This window comes from Alligator mississippiensis, chromosome 6 (genome assembly GCF_030867095.1).
Source record: "Alligator mississippiensis isolate rAllMis1 chromosome 6, rAllMis1, whole genome shotgun sequence".
NCBI lineage: Eukaryota > Metazoa > Chordata > Crocodylia > Alligatoridae > Alligator > Alligator mississippiensis.
This window is the reverse complement of record NC_081829.1, coordinates 5,373,534-5,401,442: the sequence shown is the minus strand read 5'-3', so window position 1 is coordinate 5,401,442 and position 27,909 is coordinate 5,373,534. Positions and strand designations below refer to the sequence as shown.

The 27,909-nt window shown below is 42.8% G+C and overlaps 3 protein-coding genes and 1 long non-coding RNA gene across 14 annotated transcripts in view; 2 read left to right on the top strand and 2 right to left on the bottom strand.

The window, feature by feature from the left end:
• Window positions 1–708: 708 nt before the first annotated feature.
• ZBTB8OS (zinc finger and BTB domain containing 8 opposite strand) lies at window positions 709–6,257 on the bottom strand. Its single transcript, XM_006274793.4, has 7 exons — window positions 6,116–6,257; window positions 4,632–4,656; window positions 4,045–4,166; window positions 3,707–3,789; window positions 3,256–3,308; window positions 2,306–2,342; window positions 709–1,533 (listed from the first exon to the last, which is right to left on the bottom strand). The coding sequence occupies exons 1-7, from the start codon at window positions 6,201–6,203 to the stop codon at window positions 1,447–1,449; spliced, it is 495 nt and encodes a 164-aa protein (XP_006274855.1). The 5' UTR covers window positions 6,204–6,257; the 3' UTR covers window positions 709–1,446.
• Window positions 6,258–8,098: 1,841 nt separating this feature from the next.
• On the top strand, window positions 8,099–17,992 carry RBBP4 (RB binding protein 4, chromatin remodeling factor). 3 transcript variants are annotated; one of them, XM_006274792.4, is made up of 12 exons: window positions 8,099–8,208; window positions 8,676–8,823; window positions 9,660–9,805; window positions 12,060–12,233; window positions 13,138–13,253; window positions 13,395–13,555; window positions 13,644–13,770; window positions 13,893–13,970; window positions 15,137–15,213; window positions 15,357–15,414; window positions 15,816–15,926; window positions 16,884–17,992. In XM_006274792.4, exons 1-12 carry the CDS (start codon window positions 8,193–8,195, stop codon window positions 16,947–16,949), a joined length of 1,278 nt encoding a protein of 425 aa, XP_006274854.1. In that variant the 5' UTR covers window positions 8,099–8,192; the 3' UTR covers window positions 16,950–17,992. The 3 variants fall into 3 exon arrangements, with proteins under 3 accessions (XP_006274854.1, XP_014466634.1, XP_019354388.1); XM_014611148.3 differs by having other exon boundaries at window positions 13,377–13,555; XM_019498843.2 differs by lacking the exon at window positions 16,884–17,992 and adding an exon at window positions 16,033–16,629 and having other exon boundaries at window positions 13,377–13,555.
• A 904-nt stretch (window positions 17,993–18,896) lies between these two features.
• Window positions 18,897–27,909, bottom strand: part of SYNC (syncoilin, intermediate filament protein) — a 36,744-nt gene continuing 27,731 nt past the window's right edge. For 8 of the 9 annotated variants that reach the window (XM_059729569.1, XM_059729570.1, XM_059729567.1 and 5 more), the window contains 3 exons: window positions 26,385–27,294; window positions 22,214–22,338; window positions 18,897–19,384 (listed from right to left, as the gene is read on the bottom strand). In XM_059729569.1, coding sequence (XP_059585552.1) covers window positions 19,321–19,384; window positions 22,214–22,338; window positions 26,385–27,294 — 1,099 coding nt within the window. In that variant the 3' untranslated portion in view covers window positions 18,897–19,320. Of the gene's footprint in view, window positions 19,385–22,213; window positions 22,339–24,131; window positions 24,457–26,384; window positions 27,295–27,909 lie in introns of those variants that run through there. The other variant, XM_059729571.1, reaches the window with a different exon arrangement.
• Window positions 22,333–24,044, top strand: LOC132251118 (uncharacterized). The gene is made up of 2 exons (XR_009462924.1): window positions 22,333–23,630; window positions 23,759–24,044. It is a non-coding gene; the product is annotated as an uncharacterized LOC132251118 (long non-coding RNA).

Below are 27,909 nucleotides of genomic sequence, written 5' to 3'. Positions count from 1 at the left end.
TTAGAAGAGACTTGTTTGTTCGTCTCCCTCGGTTTTTGCCTATCCCACCCAACACCAAACCTGAAAACAAAGGATTTGTCTTCTCATTACTGGGGACAGGGGAAGCAAAAATAACCAACTGAAAAATCCAAAGTGGAGACAAAGCACTTACAATGTTTGGTGCAAACCAGCAAGGAGACATCATCATATGAATAGTTTAGTGCACAGTGGAACTAGAGTGCCGTGTCTCCATTTTTTTTTAAATGATTTCAAATAAGGGATAGCCAGTGAATATTAGTTTGGAGGGGCTGGGTAGGGGACACACTTCTTTTTTTTTTTTTATTCCAGGAGTGAGTGGATAGTGGAAGTGCCAGTAGAGGAAAGTTCAAGTATTTAAGGAAAGGCAAGGGAACTTTCCTCAGCAATTGCACACCAGGGTCTAAGAAGTGTGTGCTGTGTAATCCAGTGAAAAAAAAAAGTACTATGTAAACATCATGTGTAGCCTCCTATGCTGCTCCGGAGGTTGTTATTACGCTTTCTAAAGGAGAAGACTAAAGCAGCCAATTTACATAGACTTGTATACATTAAAACAGAACAGAATTTTCCTTTTTATTGCAAGAGACTATTGTCCTGAAACTGCAGATGATTTTGGTAGATGCCTTTCTACACCAGCAGTGAAATCCAGCCTTCACTTTTTTGGAAGAATGAAAGGAATAATTAATACTCCAGTCACATGGATACTGCTTTATTAGGTCAGACTATCAGTTAGCACTATATGGAGATTTAGCACCACCTGGTGGCATCTTTTCTAATATCATTCAGATATTTTTGAAGGCGTTTGCTGCTTTAAAATCATTGCAATGCACTTATAATTTTCGTAAAAAGACCTCAAGTGGCAGAGATCTTAAAGGCATTAAATAATGCAAAAGAACAATGTCACCTCAGCCTGAGTAAATTAAAATGCGCACCAATGAAGCACAACGAGAGGTAGGTCCTTCAGAATAAAGGCAAAGAAAATGTGTACATCAAATTTTCTCTGTCTTCTGCCAGCTTGCAACAAGATAATATTTTGACTAATAAAGATAAGAAGTAATTAATTTCTTACTGATCACCCATGTTCACCAGGACACAGTACCAATGCCAATTTAAAAATCAATGCACAACAGCAGTGCTAGTGAGAAATTTTAACTCCTTATGCTGCTCTTGCAAGTTTGAGATGTGCAAGCTTCTTAAAACTAGTTTCTTGTCTAGACATCCAATTCCCAGACTCGTCTGCCGTTCCTCAAAGTCAAGACACATCTGAATATTTCTTAATTCCCCTGACTCATTCAGTAAAATAACATTAACAGTACAATTCAGCAATTTTAGCCAATCGTTTAGTTATTTCTGTGGAGGTAGCAGAGTTTGTGGGACCTTTGCTGGCTAAGAATGATTTTTCCAGGCATTTCAGCAGCATTTTCTTCTTTTTTAGATATCAATGATGACAAAAACTTCTGGCTTTTGGTCTTCATGGATCTGCATTGCAGAGTAAGTTATTGCCTTGACTTCAGTACCCTGGATGAAACAAGCACAGAAAGATGGATTTTGTAAGTCATAAGCCCTAATAGCCACTCCACATGAATGCACACACACACTATTTTTTGGCTCCCTGGGCATGGCAAGTTAGAGAATCCTTCTCCCTGAAGCATGGCTGTACTATATTTGTTCTGATGAGTACAAAGAATGGGACATCACCAAGCAATCGCTCACCTAGACACCAGAGCTGCCCAACAGCAAAACAAGTAGTTTCTCCGTTCTTCACTACCACTCACTGCAGCAGGGCATCAAACCTCTCTCCTAGCTAACGAAGACCACTATAATTTGCTTCTCTTGGGTTAAAGCAACCATCACAGACTGTTAGCAAAAAGGGGAGGGTGGGAAAGTAGGAGTGGAATGTAATAAAACAAATTATATTAGTTTATTACTAATTTTCGATAAGACTCACAGCCCAATGACTAGTTCTACTGCACACAAACCAAACTCATGAAAACATCCCGTGTTGGGACTGAACTGGCATGTCACTGGTGTCAGAAAAAAGAGCCAAAATTGTGACCCATTTCAGCCACTGCTTGAGTAATCATACAGATGGTATTCCTAACATTGTTGACTAATAGTCCCATTCACAAACAGCAGCTAGCAAACAAGGGCTTTGGTATCAGAGGTAACAGAGTTGTACAAGCAGAAAAGTTTAAAATTGGATCTCCGAATAAACTTAGTGGTCTAGTTAAAAGAGAAAAGCCCATATTTTACCTGAAAATGTAAATCATAAAAGTCATTTGGTACATACCTGAGGATGTTTGGGTAGAGAGAACTCTTCCCCCCACCTTATGTGAGAAGAGAAAAGAAAAGAAACTGTTGAAATTTTGGTTTAATTCAGCAAATACTACTATTGGCTTCATTAGTACACATAAAGACCTGGAATTCCAGCTTTAAGTACTGGAGAAGGAAACAGGAAGTCTCCAAGCACTTCATGGTAAATGCCACACAGCTTTAGCCCATCATAGTAATTGTCATCAGTTGTCCATTCAAAATGGGGACTTAATATAGTGTGGGGATAGCCACTCCCACAAGGAGTTAAACCATTTCTGGCAAAGATACTTAGTATTTGCAACATGCTTTTTAAATGTTAAGCCCTGTGTCCCATCATCTAGGCTCCTTAGCAAACTATTTAAAAAGTGAGCTAACTAAATGAATTCAACATCACTTCTTCAAATCATAGACCATACAAGGCCTCAGAGACGTAGAAAAAAAAAATTGAAGAGACACTAATTTGCTTTTCATAAGTAACTTGGAAATCCTGGGATTATTAATTTTGTTTCCTATCTGCTTCCAGGTTTTTGAAAGTGACTGGTTGAAATGTATTGGGATAGATAATATTTACATCTTGATTTTGCAAACATGAAATGATTTTTCTCCATGATAGCTTTTTTTCCTCTATCAGCCCTTTCATAGCATCTGATAAAGTAGATTGTTGTCTACAAGAGCTCACACCTCTCTGAACCAGTTACTTTTTAAGGTGTCATTGTACCCTACCTTCCACATGACAGCTTCTGTGGTAGATACTAACATTTATATGAGGATAACAAGCAGATATTATAACTTGCCTAGGTTTAAAGTGGGCGCCGGTGGAAGAGTCAACTTCAAACTTGGCTGTTCCCCTAAGTAAGCTATATTGCTTTTAAATTTGTGTGCACACATTTGAGTTTTGCTTTTAACCAGAATGTTCTGCTTACTCACCCAATGGATCTTATTTTGAAACTCATTCGGTCAATGGAGAGCACTTTCACCTCCTGCAGAGAAAGTAACAGGAAAAAATGGCCACAAAGAGCATTTCTCATATAGTTTTATGCCATATGACGACTCCCTGTACTATTCCCATGCAAAGTTAAATATTCATATTGCCATCATTAGAGACACAAGAAGAGTTCAATCAGCCTCAGAGATACGCTGATGTTTAGATGTGCAGAGAACTGCAATTACAACATAACCAAAGCCATAACGGGTTTGAAAACAACAAAATTGAGAGTTTACTCCTCCTTCAACTCATGCTTGTACCCACAATTTCCTATGCATTGGTAGGCCTAAGCAGACCTGTTGGTTCCAATGTTTTTGCCCCAAGAATAATAAATTTGGGGCAAGCGTTGGCAGTGAATATGCCTGCCCCATATGCTGGGAAAAAAATACATACCCTGGGTATGAAGAACTGGTCAGCGCTGAATGTATACAGCCACTCATTCAAGAAGTTATAAAGAAGAGACAGCATGTCATGTCCTGTAGGACAGAAACAGCAAAAGAAACTCAGTTGGGTGCCCTGTTCAGAATTTTGCAAACTTCCTTTTTGTGTACATCAGGGCAGAAGTTCAGTTTTCCTGCTTATTATGTACTTGCATATTCAGATTTGGAAAGAATAAGTTAGTTTAATAAACCTGTGCCAATACTACATGCAATAAGCCAGCTATTTCTGACTGAAAGGCAAAGTTAATTTCAACAGTATTCTCTTTCAAAGTTTGCACAGTGCCTTCTTACCTTCTGTCTGCACTTCTACAGTATCCAAGGGCTCCACAGTCTCTGTATCTGTTATGTAGCCAAACATGGCCATAGCACACTGCTCAAAAGCTTCTTCCAAAGTATCTCCCCAGGCATGTAACCTACAGAGACGTAAGAGTTACACCATCATACAGCAGCGACAAAGAAAGACGAGAAAATACAAGTAAGGAATTGGAGTACCATAGAAATACGAGTAGGAAAAGCAGCAAACACAGTGCCTTTAAGCAGGGAGACTTGTCTATGGTAAGTGCTGAAACACTGAAAGACAATGGAGTTTCTTTTGGAGGAACAACATGGAAAAATATTGAGTATTTTACTAAAAACCATGGATATCTAAACAGGTACTGTTGGAACATATGTACATGGAACATTTGGAAATAAGAGGCAGCAGAATTATGAAACAAATACAGCATCTTTAAATGTGGCATCCACAGGCCCAAAAGGGATATATTTGCACCCTATTCTCTTGTCACATTAGATTTTGTCAGTTACTCCTGATTGACAAGTATTGAAGAGAATCAGGCTTATAGAGAAATTCTACTCAAATTCCAGCTGTAAATACTCACTGAACATCAGCCGTGTGATCCAGATCTGAAGGATTAGGAGAAAAAAAGAAAGAGTTATGGAATTGTCAAAGTTGTTTAGAAAAACAACGCATGACTACTTGCAAGAAAATTCAGGTCCTGTTTTTATCATGAGAATATTTTGTGCATGTTTTGACACATCTGACCTCATATTAATAATGTTAATCTGACCTTTAGCTAAATATGCTATAAAAGGATCAATATGATAGCAGCACATAGTAGGTACCATAATAGGTTTTAAAAGAAAGCCACCAAGAAAAACAACCCCTCCATAATAAACCCATCACCTTGTTTCCACAAAAAGTACCCCCAATATATATGCATTTCATACCATCCTTCAATAGATGAAAATGTTATAGAGCTTTCCCAAACTATACAGGCCACATGGAAGAAACTTAAAGACAGAATTTGAACCCAAAACTCTTGTTTCAATTTTCTTCTCCTTGAAGTTGGTAACCTTCCCCCTGCCCCCCATATTGTAATCAGTCTCACATCAATGTTCACTTAAAATGCCAGAAAAGCATTTTAGATAATCTGTTTTATGGAGCAGCTCACAGAAATTTTGTTTCTCAAGGAACTTTTGATCTGACTTCCCTTGTGGGGATAAAAGAACAGATGGTGTAATAGGCCTGGCTTTACACTGTATCCCTAATATTGGTAGAATACCCTAAAACCCATCCAACTTGTGTTACTGGGGTTAAACTGGATATGAAAACCAGGCATTAATTCAAAATGAGTTGCATGCTTATGGGAACAAGCTGTGCAGTGTCAGTGGAAACCAGTATTCTGCAGAATTACTGCCAGATACAGTTGTGCCACTAAGATGCATAATACCGGGAGCTGCAGTGCTGAGCACTTGTTGTCTGCCCTTCAACCAGCAGGAGTTGAGGGGACTCAGTAACGCACAGGATCAGACCCTACCATACCTCCCTCCTTATAACAGCTCCACACTAAGGCATTATACTTAAGTTTTAAAACAAAATAAGCATTGGTACTTTGTTCTGAGCTGACTGGCTAATAAATCAGTGGTGGCAGATGTGATTTGCATAATTAACCAGCTCTTGGATTATAGTTTCTCCAATGAATATTATATTTTCTTAGTATGGTATCATCATTACCCCCTACTGCAAGTCAGTTTTGAGTGATAATACCACTTTTCATTTCACCCAGCAAGATTTGCTTCCTTCTCTTTTCAGGCTTTCAAAATAAACTTCCAGTTGCAAAGTCAGGAGTCACTAACTAGTTATGGCAACCTGCCTGGAGGTGCTGAACACACAGGGACTTCTTTAGGACCCATCGCACAAAGCTAAATGATCTCCGTTAAGATAACATATCAAGACGCATCAATAAGCCTCCCCTACCCACTTAGAGACAAGATCCCAGGGCACAGTGTGAAGCACAAGTTTTACACGTGCTTAGGTCTATACCTCCCCTCCCAGCCACAGACATGCCATGGGGATACTCACACTCATACTTCTTATTGAGTGGAGGGTACTTGGCTTTGATAGCCTTCTGCTCCTGGTTCAGGTTGTAATCCCGGAAATTATCAGCCATCACTGTCAGCCTTGCAGCACCTGCTTCCTGCTTTATTCAGACAGCCCCTCTTCGCCTGATCCAGCCCAGACTCACCATGTGATCCTACCCTTTAAAGGCAGAGCTCCCTGCTCGACTGGAGAGCAATGAGGACACCAAGTGGCACTGAAAATAAGTGAGGTTTGAAATGTGCACCCCTGAATTCTCCAGCCACAAAATCCTTTGCAAGGGTATTTTTTAGCCTGCAAAAACGTACTAGGCAGTGAGTCAATGAAGCTGAAAGAAGTTCTCAATGTGCCTAAAGTTAAGCTTCATTTTCAGGATCCGCACCACAAATAGCTTACACCTTGAGCTAGTGCCAGGCTGTCCTTTGGTTTAACTTGATTAATTTTGCGCAGCCTCAAGCATGCTGCTGCTGCTCAAGAAGAAGGAAAATAGCAAAAGAAAAGGAAAACACTGGCGATTTAGACTGTTTGAGGCTTCCACCAGGGGCCGAGCGCTATGAATGAAAGCGAAAGGGGGGAAACGATGAGATGGTTTCTAGAGTTAATTCCAGTAGAAGGAAAAGCTGGTATTTATTTATTTTTTAAATCTAAGACTAAATAAATACCATCAGTTACTCTGTTTTTTTAAAGATGGGAGTAAAGAATACAATTTGTAAGAAAAGTGTAGTCCTGTTCTCAGTGGTGGCCAAGGAGCAGCGGTCTGACGTTGCAGCAAGGGTGGTTTAGGTTGGATATTAGGAAATACTCTCTCACTGGGAGGGTGATGGTGATGAAGCACTGGAGCGGGTCACCTAGACAGATGGTGCAGTCTCCATCCTTGGAGGTTTTCAAAACCCAGCTTGGCAAAGCCTTCACTGGGATGATGTAGTTGGGGCTGGTCCTGCTCGGAGCAGGGGTTGGACTAGATGTGACCTCCCGAGGTCCCTCCAGCTCTCATGTTCTGTGATACGGTGATGATATCGGGTAGGTGTTCTCCAGCGTCCTCCTTCGGAGCCCCTGCGTGGTCTGCTTTATTCTCACACCGCTGCAAAATACTGACTCCAGTTGGAAATAATCAGCGTCTTTCCTGCTGCAGTGAAGAGCGAGGCCAGAGGCTAATCAGCAGCGATCCCGGTTTTCTCCGATTAAAAAAAATTTTTTTTTTAAATCCCCATTTTTCAGTTAAATCACAAAAAAATGTGGATTTTTTAAATGAAACCTCATTAATATATAGGTAAATACTAGTGATGTTTAATCTTAATCATGGAAAAACATGGATCTGGGATTACTTTAACTGAAAATTGGGGATATCCAGAGAAAACCAGGATCCCTAATAGTCAGCAAAGGCCGACCATAATGTCTCCTACACAGGACGCTCTTGTACAAAACTCTTACGATCTCCAGCGCTGATCGGACTCTTTGGGGGAAAATCAGAGGGGAAAAAAGAAACAAACCCCCACGTAGGAAGCAGATTCAGGCAAAAACTGAATTTTGTCCTTCAAACCTAGAACGAAACAAAAAGGGGGGCAAATAAATATTGCTTTATTCGAGATCAATATTGCTATATAGGCTAATAAATATTGCTTTATTCAAGATCCTCAATCCTGTCTGATCACAGGTTGCAGCGACTGGCAGGCAAGCCCTAGGCTGCTTGCTTTTCTGCCCCTCCCGCAGCAGCCTTGAGAAACAGGGTCAATGAGGCTTGAGCCCCAGCAAGGGCATGAGGGGCCGCTGGCCCTTTAAGGCGGCCCGCCATGCTGCCCCTCCGTCAGAAAATGGCGGCTCCCATGGGAGCTTCACCAGCGCCGGCCCCTCCCACGTGACCGTACAGCAAGCCCGCCGCCTCCTTAGGCCCGCCCTGTCAAGCGCCCGCCGGGCTCCTATTGGCGGCGGGCGCCCGGCCGCGGGCGGTGATTGGCGGGCGTTGGCGCGAAGGGCGCGCGGCGCCGGAGTGGCACGCAGAGGGGGTCGGAAACAATAGAGCGGCGGCTGCACCGAGCCGGCAGCCCGCGCCCCGCACCCCAACATGGCGGACAAGGAAGGTACGTGCGGCCGGGAGCAGGGCCTGGCGCCGCGGCCGGGAGTGGGACCTCCCCAGCCCTGCCGGAGCAAGCAGCCCTTGGGCCTCCCTTCTCTTCCTGTCCGGCTCCTCCGTGGGAGCCTTCAAAGAGGCATTTCCCCCCCCCTTTAATTAGCATGTGTTGCATAATTTTCCTTTAATTTGCATATTTGATATCATTGGCCCTTCATCTGCACAGCAAAGCCCCCAATTCTGGTTCTTGGGGGGGACTGAAATGCTTCCCCAGGTCTGTGCGCGGTGGGGGGGGCCCTTGGTAATGGGCCCGTGAGGGCCACGGAGGGCGGGCGGGCGGGTGGGAAGGTGCACCCTGGCAGTGGGTGGGTTTGTTTGGCAGCTACGGCAAAGCGACGGGGCCGCACGGGTAGGGTGCTAGCCGGACCCGCCGTTGAAATGAACACGTTCTTTTTTCCTCCCCTTGGCGACGTGCAGCAGCCTTCGACGATGCGGTGGAGGAGCGGGTGATCAACGAGGAGTACAAGATCTGGAAGAAGAACACGCCCTTCCTCTACGACCTGGTGATGACCCACGCGCTCGAGTGGCCCAGCTTGACTGCCCAGTGGCTTCCTGATGTAACCAGGTGAGTCGAGCCTCCTGGTTGTTGGTGTAAATGGGACTGAAGGACGCTTTCGCTGTCACGTATGGGAGGGAGTGGGTTGCTGCCGGCTGTGATCAGCTCTTTGGCCACAGTAGGTTGAGGACTGTTGTGCTGGCACCAGGCAGCACCTCTGCTGCCTGCTGCCTGGTGCCTCTTTGATTCAGAAATAGCTGCTGACTGGCAGCAAATGTTTCAGGCTGTGTTCAACCTGTAACTAAGTGATGTTTTCTTCTTTACCCTCCATTGATGAAGTTGCAAAATGAACGTACGCAGCATTTAGGTATTGTTCAAAACCCTTCTGCTGTGCAGCACAACTGTTCTTTCCCCGGGTCCCTGACACAATGTATTTTTCCACCTGTCACTTGCAGAAAATGCTAATATGCCTCAAGGCGTTACTCACGGGAGTACTAGTGGGAGAGTCCTGCGGGGAGAAGAGAGCTTGTATTGTGGGGATGTCAGATACAGATTTCCTTGCTGCTATCTGTCTAAGGTTGGACAGGGGTGATTTTGTTTGGGATAGCAGCAAGGAAATAGGTATCTGCTATCCGTCTAGGGTTGGACTGCGGTGATTTTGTTTGGGATAGCAGCAAGGAAATAGGTATCTGCTGTCCGTCTAGGGTTGGACTGCGGTGATTTTGTTTGGAAGATTTGATATTGGAGTAAGAGGGCATGGTCAGCGCTAAAAGATATATTATAATTTTTATTTTATTTATTTATTTTTGGAGGTTTAATTTCCAGGTCCAGGTTTGTTCCTGTGAGCCAACTATATCTAATTAACTCCCTTTCATTTCCCCTCCTGTAATCCTATTTTGTTGTAGACCCGAAGGCAAAGATTTCAGTATTCACCGGCTAGTCCTGGGGACACATACTTCAGACGAGCAAAATCATCTTGTGATAGCCAGCGTGCAGCTGCCCAATGACGATGCACAGTTTGATGCTTCACATTATGATAGCGAGAAAGGAGGTAAGAGTCTCGGATGATCAGCAAGTGGAGTTCCAAACTTTTTTTTCCCACTGGACATAATGGCTTTTTTCATTTGGAGTTAATAGATCATTAAGTAATATGGAACTTTTATCCTATGAAGTGATCAGGAGAGGTTACAACTTTTCCTCCTTTCTTCTTGGATCTGTGCACTGTACTCTAATCTTCCATATGCCATGCTGAATTAAACTTACTTTTTGCTTTTATAACATTTTGAAGAGGAGAGGGGTAGAACTTATTGGAAGATTGTGCAATAGAAATTATTTTAATTATTTCTCATTGTGACTGCATAAAGTATTCTTTATGATGGTAGCTTTCATAATTTGATAAAAGAGGCTTTCTGCCATTCCTTAGAGGGTGTACAATTTCAAGTGTTCTTTTTAGCTTGAATTCTGCTGACTGGTAGACGTGCCAGCCCCTCCAGAATAAAAGGATGATTGTATTTTGCTCAGTTAAATGCCATAATACCATGGGATCCAAACCAAATATATCAGTAACCTTCCTAGGCAGCCAGCATTCCTACCTATTAGCCATATCTTATTCTAGTTGGGTTAATGATTTCTTCCACGTTATACAACTTTTCCAGTTCAGTTGTCTCATTTCCTTGTTTGCCAGGAGCCAAGGTTGTGCAATTGATACCTTGATTGTTGGACTTGCTAGTACTGCTTGTAAACAAGATTCTGTCTAAAATACTTCATTTCAGGATTTCTGTTTCCCAGAAATATCAAATTTTAGTACCACTACTTCTTTTCTTTTGTTGTTGTCTTCAATTCCTTTTTGTTTTTTCAGAGTGAGTATTAAAGTATAGTATATTAAAAAGTTTTGCAATATTACTTGCGATCATAAGGCTGTAGATATCTTTTCCTTTTATTCTGTTTATTTCCTGAAATCTGCTTGTGATCCTGAAAATAGGTTTAGTTTTGACTTGGTTGTATATGATTAAAAGTGTGTGTGTGTGATAGAGAGAGAGATTCCTGTACAAAGTGTGTAAGTTGGGGTCTCTCTCGGTGCAGGTGCTGACAAATACTTGCTCTCCAATTCACAATACAAATGTTAAATATAGCTTCGGCAAATCTGTTGAGGAATTTCAGTCACTTATCTGATTTTTTCTTTTTTTATAACGGCTTTACGGCTACTTTATTTTTCCGTACAAGGCAGTTTGCTCTTTTGAATTGAATAGCAGATTGGAAGCCAGGTGCTCTTGACAATGAGGGATAGTGCTGTGGCCTTGAGCAATGCTGTCTTTCTACCTCAGTTTTCTCGTGTTTAAAACTAATAGTTTTTATCTTTTTAAATACTTGATCAGCTATAATTTTTCTGGCTCCTAAGCTTTTGGCAAAGCATTTTTTTCAGACTCTGTCTTACAGGGGATGTAAACTTTTTATTAAGATTTCTTGAAGTATGCCCATCACTAAAGGGAGTCTTGGCACTTTACTGTGAATTCTCTTTTGGAGACTTTAGGCAAAAAGTTATGGATTTAAGAATTTTTCTGAAAGAGTCAGCTCCTGTGTTTATGGACCAGATTCCACTGCAGTTTCATTATATTTCTCTCCCATTTTTTTTTTTTAATGCTGTGAATCCCAGTTTTAGAATTGGTAAACTGACCTCCACACTATGGAAGAGAGGGTAGAGATTCTGTTACTCTGACAGTTCTCACTTCCTTTGTCTGCTTAAACAATGGTGGCAGTTCATGTTTTCTTTCTTAGATGGATTTGCCTGTCAAATTGTACAAGGTTCTAGATCTTCCTTTTGGAGTCATGAGGGTAGGCTGAAGACTGGAGTGTATATCTCTGCATATGTAGGCTATTGCAGCCCCAGACCTTAATAGGAACATGATGCGTGGTTTAACATGGTTTTAACCACATGTCAGTCAGCATACAGCTGTTTGCAGACAGATAGGTGCAAGTTTGATAGCCCCAAGGGAGCCTTTTATTGGTAAAACATCTGTCATTAGCTTTTTATCAGAAATAGTCATCAAACTTTTCAGTAATGAGCTCTTAAGTGTGATCTGGAAATGTGTTAAAAACCAGCAGGGCTCACGTAGTAACTGCAACTCGTATTAAAATTAAAACCTTGAAAATCAGTTTTGCTTGGCTTTTTATTTTTCTTTATGCCTTGTCAATAGACTCTTTGCTCTGTGACTGTGTGGATACTTCTTTGGCTTTGCTGAATCCTTTGTATGATTTGAACGATATGTACAGCTCACCATTAACATACATCTATCCTTTATTTCCAGAGTTTGGAGGCTTTGGCTCTGTTAGTGGGAAGATTGAGATTGAAATCAAGATCAACCATGAAGGAGAAGTGAACAGAGCACGTTACATGCCCCAAAATCCATGTATCATTGCTACAAAGACTCCATCCAGCGATGTCCTGGTCTTTGACTACACCAAGCACCCTTCTAAACCAGGTGTCTGTATCTATGTAACTTGAAGATTGGGCACAGAACCTCAAATACAGTTTGAACAGGAACTCAGAGTCTTTTCGGGGGGGGGGGAAAGGCTGACACTGTTCTGTGGCAGTTGAAGGGCTTTTGTGGGTTACGTGTCATTTTTAATTTTAGAATAAAATGGTCGCTTTCCAAGGTGCTTAAAAAGGGAAATACATTTACAGATCTTTAAAACACACACTTCCATTGGCCTTCTCACTGCATGTTCTGCTGTAGCTCTGCTTATTATCTATTTTTTTAAAGTTGAATATCCTGTGATGGTCTCCATTTGCTGTTGCTCATTTATTGTAGCACTGCAATGCTACTTTCTTTGCAATGGTGGAAGAGGCTCACTAGCCAGCGGAGAGCTATTTCATCTGTTTGCTGGCTAAACCGCTGTCCCTTTTTTGTTGTAAAATAACTAGAAAAAACCTTCAGGGACCTGGCTTAGTCTTTGGTGGGGTGTGAACATAAGATAGTCTCCAAGTTTCAAAGTGAGACTGGAACCCAAATGTAGAAATATATCTAAAAATGACGAATATATCTTTGTGCAATTAAGGAGAATTCTTAAAGTAGTGACCAAGGTGGTGTTTTCATCACCTAGTTTTTGACAAAGATTGAAGATAGTAAGAATTGTTTTGCTTATATAACGTGTAGCAAGTGGAACTGAGCCCCTTAGTATTACTGAAATATTCAGTGGGTGAGCTAGTGTCTGTATTAAGCATTTGAAAACCATCATCAGTAGCATTTTGTTTAATCTTGTAAACTCTCATGTCTCTCAGTGGGATGGTTCTGTTACTGGAGGAAGTCAAATCTACGTTTTTTGTCAAGCACTTACACCGGCAGAGTTGTTTGGAACCTAAGTTTACTGAAACTCTCTTTGCAGACCCTTCTGGTGAGTGTAACCCTGACTTGCGTCTTCGTGGACACCAGAAGGAAGGCTATGGGCTGTCATGGAACCCAAATCTCAGTGGACATTTGCTTAGTGCTTCTGATGATCATGTGAGTACAGCAAATAAAATTGGTATGTCAGCTGTACGTTAGTTGCAGAGCTTGATCAACTATTACACTTGGGGGGTGGGCTATTGCGGCCGGGGGGGGGTGAAGAGTTCATCTATCTTAAAGATACCCCTTTTCTCTAAGACCATCTGCTTGTGGGATATTAGTGCTGTTCCAAAGGAAGGCAAAGTGGTGGATGCAAAGACCATCTTTACTGGACATACAGCAGTAGTGGAAGATGTATCTTGGCACCTGCTCCATGAATCTCTCTTTGGATCTGTTGCTGATGATCAGAAGCTCATGATGTAAGTGAGAGCATTACCCAGGAATGTTTCTGTTTTGAAATGAAAGAAACTTCCCTCCTCCAATTGCATGTTTTCTCTCTCTCTCTAGCTGGGACACCCGGTCAAACAATACCTCCAAGCCCAGTCATTCAGTAGATGCTCACACGGCTGAAGTGAACTGCCTGTCTTTCAATCCCTATAGCGAGTTTATTTTGGCCACAGGATCAGCTGATAAGGTAGGCCTGACTTGAGATTAGGGACTGTCATCTGTCCCAAACCTGTTTCCACTTTGGAAAGCATATATTAGTTAACTTTGATGAAAGTGTTTCTTGAATTTCTCTCTTCTCTTCCTGAACAGACTGTTGCTTTATGGGATCTGAGAAACCTGAAACTGAAGCTCCACTCGTTTGAATCGCACAAAGATGAAATATTTCAGGTACAGTAAACTGGCATCTTTATAAATATCTTCATTTCTTTCCCAGTCAGAGCTGCAGGTTTGTCAGCAACTTGAAAAACTTAGAAATAGCCTTTTATTTTTCTTTCTTTTCCTTGTTACTCAACATTTAATGCAAGTATGCCATGTTCTTTAGCTGTTCTGTGTCTGAAGACATCCTTGGCTATGGGAAAGCTACCAAACACATAAGGTTGCTTATAAAACTGATGGAGTGAATGGAACAGGACAGATGAAAGACCACTTCAGTGGCTGTACCTAGAAGTGAAAACAATCAGCCAAATTATATATGGCAGTAAATGGGAGCAGGGAACTTGCTGAGATGCCTGTAGCATCTTCATCTCCTGGAGGAAGACTTATAGCTGCATAGAATACAAACTGGGGACCAATAGTATGGGTCTTCCAGGCTAGCTAGACACAAGGAACAATTGTGAAAGTAGACATCTCTTAATAAAAAACTAAGCAAGTTTTGGTACAAGAAGAGCTGGCAAATGAGTGTTATCAGAGTAGCACAAATGTGATTTGAAAGAACATGTAGGACTTTCTAAATAAGGCAATAGTTTACATTCTTTTTAGAGAGGGTTATTTTTAGAGCTGTTTCACACTATTTCTACAAAGTATTGGCAGAATTGTATTCAGAGCCCTAGATTTTTTTTTTTTTCCCCCCCTGAATCTTTCTGCTCTGTTGAGCAGTGTTCCTAGGAGTGTTCTTTCTGAGTGGAGGTAGTAACTATTTTTAACTGGGATAAGCAGAATTGTGGGATTCCTTTGTCTTTCCCCTGTTCAGCTTATTTTGCTCCATGTAAGTTAGCTTCCTGTTTCAAAGGAATGAATGGTTTGCATTTGGATAACTCACCATTGTAGATGTCATAGCAAGTAGTGTTCTTGGAAGATTTGGACCTGTTCTTCAAGCATCCTACATGAAAAGATTTCATGTTGTACATCATTAATGCTTTGAAACCCAAAGTCAGCAGTGTTCATAAACCAGTTTCTCCCTCTGAAGCATTTTCAATGGGAATATGTGAACTAATGAGTTTTCCAGTATCAAATTGCAAGTATATTTTCTCTACAGTTAGGACAGAGATCCTATTATTTTTTGTCTCATGTCACTGCTTTAAGATTCACCTCTTTTTCTCATTTGTTTCTTGCAGGTGCAGTGGTCTCCCCACAATGAAACCATTTTGGCTTCCAGTGGTACTGACCGTAGGCTAAACGTCTGGGACTTAAGGTAAATCCTAAACTGATAGTGTTGTGTGATCTGCTGCTGGTGTGGTGTGTATTTTCCTAAGAATTGATTTTTTTTTTTTGTGTGTGCGCCCGCATGTTCTGCAAAATATATCTGTTTCAATTTTGCCCTTGTTTCTACTACAGTAAAATTGGAGAAGAGCAGTCTCCTGAGGATGCAGAGGATGGCCCACCAGAGCTCTTGGTAAGAGGGAGGAGGGGTTGTTGTGGTGTCTGCTTCTTCTCCCAACTCCTATTACAGCAGAACCAAGGTTATTTGTATCTAGGTGACATGCAGTGTGTGCAGATTTAAGGGCAAGTTGTTTTGCAGCTGGTTGTGACTTCAAGGGATGCTAGTTCTGAAGGGGTGCTGGCTGATTGGAGAAGTGGTGTCTTTGAAATAAAGGCCACAGCAAACAGCTGGAGCACCTCATTGGTAGTGCATAGCTCTTTTGCTGCAATTTTATACGCTCCTGGTTACTCTGCACTCGTCTTCATGAGGTCATAAGGAACTTAACCCTCCAAAGTACCCAGATTGTAGTACTGGATCTAACGTATTTCACTTCCACCCTGAATACCTTATTTTATTTTCTGTTCCAATACCAGTTTATTCATGGTGGTCACACTGCAAAAATATCTGATTTCTCCTGGAATCCCAATGAACCCTGGGTAATTTGTTCTGTATCAGAAGACAATATCATGCAAGTCTGGCAAATGGTGAGTAGCATTGATTGGGAGGGGAAGTGTGTGTCAATGTGAGAAGGGATAGATCTAAGATGGAGTTCTGATTTTTAGTCTGTTCATCACTGACTTCTATTCACAGCTCTCAAACAGACTTGCTGTATAGCTTTGGCTGAGTCTCAAAGGAACACTGAAGCCTACTTAAGCTTAGTAGAAGTGAGGGTTTACAAATGTAAGAAACTTTCTCGTGTCTCATATAACATCAGAAAAGTGTGTTTTGGAAAAGGTATAATTATAAATGTTCCCTTGGGTATTTGTAATCCAAGCTGTGTATGAGCTGGGGTGTGAAGCTGGCTGTTCCACTTCTACTGTTCAAAATGAGGAGTATCTACAAGCCAGAAGAAACCATAAGTAGGGGAGGGGTGAAGCAGAGAAACAAATGACCTGATTTCTCATTTGATGGAAGGAGAAAGAAAGGAAACTCATGCATCTAAGTGACTTAACCTAGGAGTCCCCCTTAACTTTATCTTTCTATAAACTTGATCAAACATCCAGTTCACAAAGCCTTGTATGTGTCTTCATGTTGATAAAATGGATAGGTTGCCTGCAAGGCACTGCCAAGGAGCAACGTGCGTATAGAAAGGACGTCTTTGTATAAGTTAAAAATACATTGGAACTGACACGGTGATCTCTATCATTAAACAGGCATTTCCCTAACAGAATAAATATGTAAACTACAGTTCTGTTGTTAATGAGCTTCTTTTTAAGGAAATGCTTTGAAAACATGACCATTATGAAAAGGTTCAGTTGTATTTATAGTTCTTTCTGTAAATATTAAATGGCCTTGAAGGATCAAGCATAGGAGTATTGGTATCTCAAGCTGAGAAACTTGTAGGACTATAGCCTTTGAGTGTGTTCTCCTGGATGGAATCCCTTTAGCCTAAATGTCATATTAAACACTCTCCTATTTCCCCCATCCCCTCTATCTTGTAGGCTGAGAACATATATAATGATGAAGACCCTGAAGGAAGTGTGGATCCAGAAGGTCAAGGGTCCTAGATGGTTGAGCTTTTACTGGGTGTTTTTTTTAGTCCTTTCCTTCTCTTCCCTCCCAACTCTGACTACACACACACACGCACGCACACACGCTCTGTTCAGTCATCCTACATCAATAGTGCTTTTGAGCCAGACAACAAGTACTCTGCATACAGGGGTGTGGCTCTGAGGTGGTACAGTGTTGAAGCTTCTTGTTTTAAATTTTGTACAGCAGTCTTTCATGTACAGAGCTGGGTACCCCACTTTAATTGCCCTCATGAAATGGAGCAGACTTGCTTTTTTCCTGTTTTTAAATGCTACAGCTGAAGGTTTTCTGGCCAATTTTAAACAAAAGGTAGAGGGGTAGAGCCCACAGTGTGTGCTCGAGCCAGTGCAGTACAGATATTGCAGAGGGTATTAATTTGCGGCTACTTGCAGGTGGAGAGTAGAGTCTGCCTTGCTAAGACTGGAAATTATTGGCATTTCTTTTCACTTCATATTTGTATTTCCTGATGCAAATAAATCCATAAAAGACAGACTCATGAAGACTTTTACTTCAGCTGGAATTAGAAATATGTCTGTAAATGTCCTCTTTCCTGGTAATTCTGAGTTTCATTTTTTCCTCCCTATCTCTTTCTTCTTTCTCCCTTTTGATAAAGTCACAAGAGTTTGGATACTCTAGCTATGCCTGCAGAGAGCATTTTTCATCTTCCACATATGCTCTATTGTGTGTTTCTTGAGCTGTGTTTCCCTATGATTTCTTTCCTTTCTGTGAAATGGTTTTTAAAACTTGGGACCACCAAGTTGTAAAGGTGTATGTCTTTACCTGACTGATGTACCACAGATGGCATGCCCAGTAATCTAAAACAGAGCATTGGTAGCTGGTATTTGTAAAACTATATAATAAATGTGGATAAGCTACTTTTTTTAGGAGTTAGTCTTGACCACTAGTTTCTGCACATCTTCCACTAGGGTGATCCGTTCCACCAGCAGCCTGTTACTCTCCACACTCTCCATGATTAATTATGTGTATGTGCTCCAGATGGAATAAATTGTTTTTCTACAGACATGTTAACAGTGCTTTGTGATTTTTTTTTTTTTTAAATGCAGATAATTATCTTGTCGAATAATTACTTTATTGTGGCAACCTTGTGCTTCTTAAAGCAGAGATGTGTGGAAGCCTGGAAACCTCAATGCCTCCTAGGAATATATTATGAGGTCTAAGTAGTAGATATTGGTATGGAGAAAGCAGGGCTTTGGTTTCTTGCATACACATGTTGATAATGATGTCAGCTGGCAGCTTCTCTGCTCACAACAGGGAATCTATGCTGTTTCCTGCGCAAGTGGGTAGGGAAAGTTGAGAAGGCTGAAGGGAGAAAGGAGGATCTCCTGTGCCTGCTCCCTCTGGTATATATTATAGTGTCACCCATAATTTAGTCTTAAATTCTTATGAACAAATCCTCTCAAACACTTCTGATGCTCTGGTAGCCATGGCTGTGCTTCGGTGCATCTGAAACCCACACGTCTTTGGATTTTCTTTAAGACTGCTAGCTTTGACTGCTTTTTATTTTGTGTTGAGAGAATACTTAATCTCCAACCAGTCATAAGTGGGCCAGAGAGGGTCTGAAAAAATATGGTGGTGTAGGGCCTGTACCTTTCCAGTGAACGCTTGAGTTAGTCACAGTCAGCAAGGGTTTTTAAATGTGCTATCCAGTCTGTACAAATATCAGTAAGAAGCTTTAAAAAAATCTTTTACTGCTCTTTGGATGGGTGACCAGATTGCTTTTTCTATTTTCTCCATGGTGTTGAGCATGCTTGGGGAAATAAAAGAAGCCTTAAACCCTGAGCCTTTATTTTTTTTTCAAGGTGATTTTTTTTTTTTTTGTTTTAATATATAAAGTGGAAACCATTTATACAGGAGTTCAGTTTCTGTGGCCCATACTGGAATATGTCACAACATAGCAGAGACCCTTTGAATTACAAAAGAAACAATCCTGTTTAAAAGGACAGTGTTTTGCACAAACAAAAAAAATCATACCGTAGGCTTCCAGGATACTTTCTATGCAGGCTTATACAATCCACTTATGGAACAAGACAAGATTAGCTTTCCAAACACAGAGCAAAACATACATCTTTTTGCTCTTTTACATATGTTCATTATTCAGTGCAAGTAAAATACCTCTCTCCTTCACTATTTTCTACCAAACTAGAAGAGCAACAGAGCAGCACCTCAAGAAATATAACCAAGCAAATGATTGTCTAGTAATCCTGACAGCAGCCGCTATACATCGTTAGGGTTAGTGTGAGCAGCAAGGGTGAATTGGAAGTATCCCCTACAGTTATCTTGCTGTCACATTTCTTTTCAGCAGAAAGAAGTGGGGGAAAATCCACACCTCTAGAAGTCTTGGTCTGCTTTTTCTTCTGACTTGCAAAACTGTCCATAGATTTCTAAGCAGCCCCTGTGTGGGTGGAAAGTAAATTGCCAAGTGAGTGCACAATAGTCTGGAGCAGGAGTGTCAAACTCACCCTGGGCCAGATACGGATTTCAGGGCTCCTCCCATGCTGGATCCACGGGGCCAGGAGCTGCAATGGAGGTAGTGGCTGGCTATCAGCACAGTCCTTGCTCATCCCTTGCTGATAGTCATGTCTGTCAGGTTCCAGGGGCCCTAAATTCTGTAGTAGGCCCTCCCCCTCCCCAACTCCCAAGACTTCCACTAGCCTGTCAGTTCAGACACAACTGCTCTGTGAGCTGGATCCGGCCCATGGGCTGTATCTTTGACACCCCAGGAGAATTTGAGTTACAGTTCAAGCCTCCAGTACCCCTCTACCACCGATCATTCGGCTGTAAGGCATAGAAAAATAGCATTGGTTAGCATCAAAGGTAAATGTGTAGTTTGAGCTTGCATCCAGAATCTTGACCTGCCTTAGCACAAAGCTTGACAAAACGAGGAACTGTAGCTCTAGAAGGGAGAAGGAAATGGAGTCTATGGTGCAAGCTACAGGAATGTATGAAATGCTGTTTAGTGGGTAAGACCATAGGTCTCTCTAGCTCAGCATGCTGTCTCATACAGTGGTCATGTAGATGCTTAGACCCGGGTGGGAGGGTAAATGGGGTATGTCCAGAATCTTCCACTTGCTGCTTTTCCCCCAGTGCAACTACCAGCAATCAGTTTTAGAACATTCAGATTTCAAGACTGCACCCCTTTTACCATGTTCAGTACCCACTGATGGACCTTTCCTCCAAGAATGTGTTCAGTCCTTTTTCTGAACTTGGTTAAGCTATCAGTTGCCACAATCTTTTGTGGTAGTGATTCAACAAGGCAATTGCACGCTATGTGGAAAATGGGAGCGTAAGTATACATCTAAACAGCACCATGCAGGGATGCATGCAATTCCTGCACTAGTTCTGATACTGGGAACAGCACAGTTCTGCTAATGTGGTTCTCTCAAGTTGAGCTGGAGTGAACTAGTCCCGACATGGCTGTCTACACTTGTGGTTAAGCAAAGTCACTTACTGTAGTGTAGGATAGTACCTGTTTATGACAGCACTATCCTACGCTGGAGTACGTGAATCTACTGCGGACTAATTGTAGCATATGTGTAGACAGTGATGCTTTACTGTGCATTAAATTAATGCACAGGAAAGCAGGTATAGATATGCCCTTCCTGGGCTAACTTAAGGAGCCTAGCCAACTCATGCATTTTTACACCGACATAAGGCCTCCTGTGTGCAGATAATGATGTGGGGCTTTGGTGGCAGGGTCACTTTCTGCGATTTTTTTTTCCCCATGCTGCTGTGGGACAAGGGCCAACTGCCTGTGCTTTTCTCATGCTGCTGGGGAGATGAGCATTGATGGCAGAGTCCTAGCATCTGTCCGGCCCCTTCTGACACAGTGGGTCATTCTGGTCTGCAGCGTGAAAAGGTTGCCTACCCATGCTTTAGATGATGGTTCTTAAGAATGAATACCTACATTTAGACTTGTTTAGATTGCTTTGACATGGATTTAGATGTGTAAATTTCAGAGGAGTTAAATACCTAAGCTATCATCGATTTAAGCCCCTTTTGTAGGTACCCAGGACTTCTGATAAGCGATATCCTAGACATCATAGAGAAGCAGAGCTGGAAGGACCTCAAGAGGTTATCTAGTCCAACCCTCTTCCCGAGGCAGGAAAGGTCTTGTGATTCTTATTTGAGTATAAACATGGATTAGGGAGCCTAATCTTCAGTGCCAATGTCAAAAGTTTTGTCTTTCTGAGACTTAGAATAAGGTAGAATATTTTTAACAACCTATAGTCCTTGCTACTGATCCCAGATTGTGTGGCCCAGGAGGCCATTTCCTGCCCTATCTATGTTCCTGTGATATATATTCAGTAGTCTGCATGCAGCCATCTTTATTGGAAATCTTGGGAAAGAGCCTAGAGTTTAACATGAGCTGGGAGGCTGAATTCCTCTACCTTAACAAAGGGCAAAGCTGCCTACTGCCTCTCCTTCAGACTTATTCTAGAAGGAAGCATTGTATTTGTATGTGCTTGCATGGGTGGTAGGGAGTGTTTTCTTGTGATGTTCGAACAGACAAAATACTGTGCTCTTAAGTGGCAAGGGAGAGAGACCGTTGCGGAAGAGGAATGTTACGTTAAAAGGGGAAGCTGCCAAAAATGAAGGGTCTGCGTGCCTAAGAAAAAGGGGTAATGTGCCTTGCAAAGCAAACTACAGGAAGTGAAACAGAGGGTAGTACTACAGCTGTCTTTTGAAAATCCTCTGAGAGCGTTCCCATGTTAGGAAGAGGAAACCTGAGTAATAGCCATAGGAGTATTACAGATAAAAGGGGGGGGGGGGGTTTCTTCCCCCTGTTCAAGGGAACACATACAGCATTTCCAAAACTCTTAAAAACTGTTTCTTTTCAGGAAATGAGTGCTACCACCTCAGGGCTGCTGTGTATTGCTACAGGTCTACCTAAGATTGACATGTGTTCCCCATCCTTTTCACTGGGAACGGCCAGCCTGTTCCATTCTTCCTCGGCTGATGGCATTTTGCTCTAGTTCCATTAAAGCAGCATTGATTTAGAGGGCACTGAGTTATGATGAAATTATCCCTTTCTGTTTGTTTGTCTGATTCCTATTTATCCAGGAACCAGGAGCCTCAGATTCTTAGTAAGTAACTAGGGCTGCCCTTTAAAAAACACATAACAGCTACTCCATGTTGCAACCTCGGTCAGTTTTCCATCGTGCTTTTTTTGGTTTCTTGCCCTACAGTTCTCTCACCAACAAAGTAAAGAGAAGATAACTACTTGTAAACGGAGAGCTCCTGGTGCAGGCTTGTCCTCAGCTCTTCCAATTCCTGGTTTTTGTGTTGCTGAAGTTGGACCCCGTTCTTCAGTTCCCTCAGCCTCTCTTCCAGCTCTTCTACCTGTTCCTGTGGGGCCAGAAATAAGTAAATACATGAAATAAAGTGATGTGCAAACCTGAAACCAGCTTTCTGGAGGAAGAAACATCTTGTTGGGGTCATCTGATCCCAGCAGTCTTTCCTGCCCAAGTGCAGGGGGGCTGGACCCAGTGACCTGTAAGGTTTCTTGCAGCCCCTAACAACTATGAAGGCTGAGCTGTTCACCTCTGATCAATGTTAGCTTTGACCGTGTGTGTGGATATGTCCTATTCACAGCTGTCGCTATAGTGGGTCTGCCCGTGTACACTCGGGATGTACATCAGAGCAGCTGAGTTGATGATTGGACAACTTTAGGCAAGTTTTAAGCCTGAGTTTTAAGTATTTTCAGCAGGCTCATCTGTATTTGTCACACTCTTTGTTTTCAGTCCCAAAAGCTTGTGTTGCCTTTTGGGCAATTTGTGACTGTTTTAGAGAGTTCTTTTAACCACTGCATGGGCCTAAAACTGACAGGAGGCAAGCATAGTAAACTAGTTAATCCGGCTGTGTGATAATTTGCCACCATGGTTTAATTTGCTGCTGTTCAGATTCCAAATCCCCTTCAGTCATCCTCCCCCCAACCCTGTTATCAGCTCCTGGTAATTGGTCGCTATTGGATAATTTGCCACTATTTGCATTCCTAGAGCTTAGTGTAGGAAATCTATAGGGAGGTTACGCTCCAAGTTCTTGTTTGAGCAGGAATCAAGGGGGGAGGAGGAGGAGAAGAATCTCTTCTAAGTTGATTTTACCAAGCCCTGTTCTTTAAAGCTATGAATGGAAATAGAAATCTAAAATGAGTAGTTGGTGTAAGGCCATAAGGTGACATGGATAAAAATAACTTAAACCTATCGCCCAGGCCACACAGCATCTGCTTCCTTCATGCATGCATATGGGTACATACCAAATGGTTTTCAGCATGGAGCACTGAGAGGGTAGGGAAAATCCAAGTCTACTTTTAGTAGTTGCTAACTTCCTTGGTTTGCTGAAGCCTAGAAAGTGAAGGGTGTAGAGGGCAGAGAGGCAGCGATAAATGAATTCTGGAACATTTTTTCCCAATGTACTTTGCAGATACGTAATTGCTTTCTTCTCTCCCTAGAAAATGGAGGGGAGGGGTGGGCAAGACATTTAACTTTTGGCATGTTTCTTACAGTGTCTATAAATACAGTTATACAGTCTCTTCCAGTTATAAATAACCTGTGTCAAAGGAGGCAGCCCAGCGTCAGAGTTGCTGCTGCAGGAAGGTCTGGACTGCTGGAGATGTACGCGAGTCCTTTCCTGCTGATGAGGTAACTCATAGAAGTCAGCCAGGCAGTGATTTCATTAAGAAGTGGCTGCATCAGGTCACTGCAAAAACCTTTCCTTTTTAAAGGGACAGCATCTTAATTCCGTAATTATTTTCCCTGTCCTTTTTTAGGTATCATACCCAGACTCTGATTATCAACAGCTGTTAAGAGAAGCAGCAAACAATACTGAAACTACAACACTGTTATATGCGTTACTAATATATCCTCCTCTGGAATTCTGAATTCAAGTTTGGATTAAAAAGTATGTTATAGAAATGGATTAAAGGAAGAAAGACTTGCCGTAGGAAGAGACATCAAAGTGTTGAACTATTATGTTTAGAGAGATGAATTTTGGGAAGCAAAAGAGGCGCAGAGAGGCCAGCCGTGGACTTTTGTCCACTTTGTCAAATCGCAAGAGAAGTAGAAATGAAATCAAGGTCATTTAAAATGGGGAAAAAAACCTACTTTCATACAACTCATCCTTAAATGAGGCACGAACTGCTGCCAGAAGATAGCATGGCAAAGAGCTTGTGACTCAGAAAAAGCATTTAAACATTTATAGGAATAACAAATGTACCATTATACACACTTTTATCCCAACTTGTATAAGGGACAAATCATCATGCTTCATATAGTAAGCCAGTGCCTAGCTGCCTCTGCTTATAAAGAAACTCTCTCTTCTTGTTCCCTGAACTGCTTCCATAATGAAAGGGATTGTTATACCTTTCTTTGAAGCTTCTGATGCTGGCCATTGTAGGAGGCAAACTGTAAGACTGGAAGACTCATGAACTGATCCAATACTGTAGTTCCTATGGAATCAGTCATCTCCCTAGGGTGAAAGAGCAGCCAACTTTGAAACCATAGAAAGGAGCTGTAGCTTTTCCTGTCACCCTCAGCACTTTAGTATTAACAGTGTCTTTGGTTTCGATGCTTCTAATAATGCTCAGCATCCCAGCAGCAGGATGGTTTGTATTGCTCAAACCGGCCATTGTCAAGCATCTAACAATAATTAATGGAACCTCCCATTGCTGTTTCAAAATGATGGACTAGCCTGTGATTTCCAAAGTGTCCTACACTAAAACCTGAAGCTTGCTAAAAACCTGAGAATACCTTGCCCACCCCCCAACGGGAGTGTTTTATCCCAGTGAAAGCCCTGGTATTGCATGAGTGCTGCAATAGGGAGAAGGACTGTATCCTATCTTAATTAACCTGGGCCTGGCTTTATAAATTGTAAGCAGCACGTAGCACTGTCCTCAGATATAGATGGGATATGTGGAGCATTGGTATCCCTGTGGCAGCTGACCCAGTGGCAGAGAAGCTGCTATGTTCAGCCTGGAGCAAAGCTTCCAGGTGCTTTCCAGGGATATTCCCAGGCAGAAATCTGACAAGGTAACGTGCTACAGCTGAGGGTCTTGGCAGGCTCTTTCTCTCTCTCAGCTTGTGTTTATCACTTGTGGTATCTGAGTGAGTACATATGTTACTATGATGTGCAAAATTTTGTAACCTGACAGGTTGATGTGGGTAGTGAACTATCATGTCACAAGGGTATCCCAGGGCAAGGGGGGAGGGAAAGAGAGCACGGTGGATGGCTCCTTAGCTCTGCCTGGGTGCTCAGCTGTCACTGGGGCTGCAGAGGAAGAATCTCTGTGAGCCTCTCTATCTCTGGTTCCTATTTGTAGGTACAAATGTTATGTCTGTCCATGGCTCCACATGCCTATAAACTAGGATGTGGGCACTCCCTATGTATGCGTACTAATCCAGATGTGTATGCGTAAGGAAGTGTAAGTACCTGTGCATGAGGTGCACAAGAGTATTTTTTCTCATGGTAAATCTAAGTAGATAGAGGGCCAGCTCCTCAGTTGAGATAAACTGTTGTAGCTCCTTTGAGTCAGTAGAGCTTCCCTGCTTTACCCCAAGTGTGGGTCTAGCTTGGTGTATCTAAAGTCACGCAAAGCTCAAGGACCTTACAAATATTGCAGGACCCGGTCATGTCTGCCTGGGGCTTCAGCATCTCTGTATATAAAATGTGATTCACAAGCTATAAAAATCAGCACCTCAGGGGCTGCCATCCTCCACAGGCTGTAAACAGCCTCCTTGCAAGGAACACGCATGTTGTAAGCTCGTGCTCTTGTGCTTTCTGCCGCTGGCCTTTGGCTCAAAAGGGGCCCCTCCAACTAGGCTCTGAATGAAGAATATCTTACTCCAGAAGCAAATGTTTTTGCTCTGCCTTGTTTCTTCTGCCATACTAACTGGGATCTGGCTCCATTATTTGGTGGTGTAGTATTGAGGCATTTCATGTTTGGAGAGCAAGGTGGTAATGGGTCAGGTCAGAGCTAGGCAAATGTTTCCTTCCACTGTGCTTTGTGGGAAATCCCTAGTGACACCACATTGCATCCCTTTAATTCCTAATCTTTCTGCTCACTCAGTAGCTGCCTCTGCTTTGCCTTCCCTAGGATAGGGGGGAAGAGGACCTCAGCCTCCTCTAGGCTACTACTTCTATAAGCCAGTAGAATATGTCTGATTCTTTGCTCCCCCAGTGATTCCCTACTGTCTTTTCCTGTGTGGCTGTTATATCCACTTTTCCACTAGTTGCAAAGTTAGGCTCCCAAGACTGTGTATAATAAGGAAATACATATAGTGCCAGTCTCAAGTAGCTAGACACTGAGTATACAGGGCTGACCGCTTACGTGACAGCATCGCAAGCCAGCCTTAACCTGAAGCAGCGTGCAAGCATTTTTACAGGCCCATTGCACGTACCCTGTACTGGAGAACTTCTTCATCCCGTTTCTGCTTGATGAGCAGAATCTGTTCCTCCAGCTTCCTATTCTGCAGGCGCATCTTGCTGGCCTCTCCCTGCAGCGGTCGCAGCACCTCCTTCAGCCCCTGAATTTCTCCCTGCATTTTTTGCAGAGCCTTGGCACTGGCCTCCCTCCTTTCCACCAGGCGCGCAAGCTGCGGCTCGTAGTGTTCCTCCAGGCCCCTGCGGCTCCCCGCCACAAAATTTTCAAACTCCATGGAAAGCCTCCGGCTCTCCTGCAGATAGTGGCTGTCCCTGCGGCTCTGGGGTGCCTCCAGCTGCTGCCTGAACTGTTCCTTCTGCTTTTCACAAGTCTCTTTCAGCTGGGACAGCTCCTCCGAGAGCTGGCTGACCCTGGATTCCAGTTCATCCCTGTAGGCAGCATACTGGGCCATGTCGTGCCGTCTGTTTTCCAGCTGGTACTGGCAAGCCACGCACTCCCTGGTCACTTTGAACAGCTTCTGCTTGATCTGTCGGATCTCGTCCCTGAGGTTGTCCCGCTCCAGCTCCACTTTGGCAAGTAGTTTGTAAGCCGTCAATATCTCCTCGTGGGCTTGTCTGATTTCTTGCAGGACAGGCTCCCGGAGCAGTGTGAGCTCCTGGATAAGATTATCCCTCTCCTTCTCCAGCTGCTCCACTGCATCAATGCACTCCTGGAAACGCTCCCCCACCTCCTCAATGGTCAAGCTCTGGGACTCAGCAGCATCTGGCTCCAAGAGGCTGCTTGCAACATCCACAGGCAACTCCAAGGGGTCAGCTTCCACTTCCAAATATAAAGGGGTTTCTGTAACATCTTCCTCTGGGTCCAGGACTGCACTTGCATCATCCGATGGTGACTCCAAAGGGGGCTCTGAGTCAGCCATCAGGTCCCTAGAAATGAGACAAGATGTGTGAGTTGGAAGCATGCTTACTGTGAGTTTCAGATGTCCCAATCCCTATAAACCTTCCCAGATAAACAGGCCTCCTTACAACAGGCACACTAATGGTGCACGCATCTAAGATCTGCTTCTGCTGAAGTCTCCATCACTGGCTATTTTAAATGTACTTAATGCCCTTGGTGTCCCTTACAGTGTGCGTTTACATGTGCTATTAATGTGCTGTAAGCTTACTGTGCAGTAAGCTTTCCCTGGGAGAGCATTTACATGAGCACCTGTTGGGAGCAAATTTGCTCCAGACAGGAACAGTTCAGTGCAGTGCTACTCCTGCCCTGCTCTGCCCCCCCTACAGCAGCCAGGGGAGCTCCAGGCTGCCAGGGGGCACCAGGGTCAGGCAGATCTGGGTGGAGGGCTGAGAAACCAACCCCTCCCCCAGCAGCTATTTCCTAGCCCTGCGCCCCAATCTACAGGTAGTAGCCAACTGCACGGTAGACTAATTTACTGTCCAGTAAATGTTGTGCGTGAATAGGCAGTGATGCTTTACTATGCAGTAGATTAGTCAGTAAAGCGTCTCATGTAGATGCGCCCACAAGCACCTAAACTATCTGAA

Coding starts and splice junctions, on each gene's coding strand:
- RBBP4 (XM_014611148.3), top strand. Junction 13,971..15,136: donor ACAAAGATGAAATATTTCAG/GTACAGTAAACT, acceptor TGTTTCTTGCAG/GTGCAGTGGTCTCCCCACAA. Junction 15,415..15,815: donor ATGGCCCACCAGAGCTCTTG/GTAAGAGGGAGG, acceptor TTCCAATACCAG/TTTATTCATGGTGGTCACAC.
- ZBTB8OS (XM_006274793.4), bottom strand. CDS start 6,203: ATGGCTGATAATTTCCGGGATTACAACCTGAACCAGGAGCAGAAGGCT. Junction 2,343..3,255: donor TTCAAAATAAGATCCATTGG/GTGAGTAAGCAG, acceptor TTCTCACATAAG/GTGGGGGGAAGAGTTCTCTC. Junction 1,534..2,305: donor CTCTACCCAAACATCCTCAG/GTATGTACCAAA, acceptor TGTTTCATCCAG/GGTACTGAAGTCAAGGCAAT.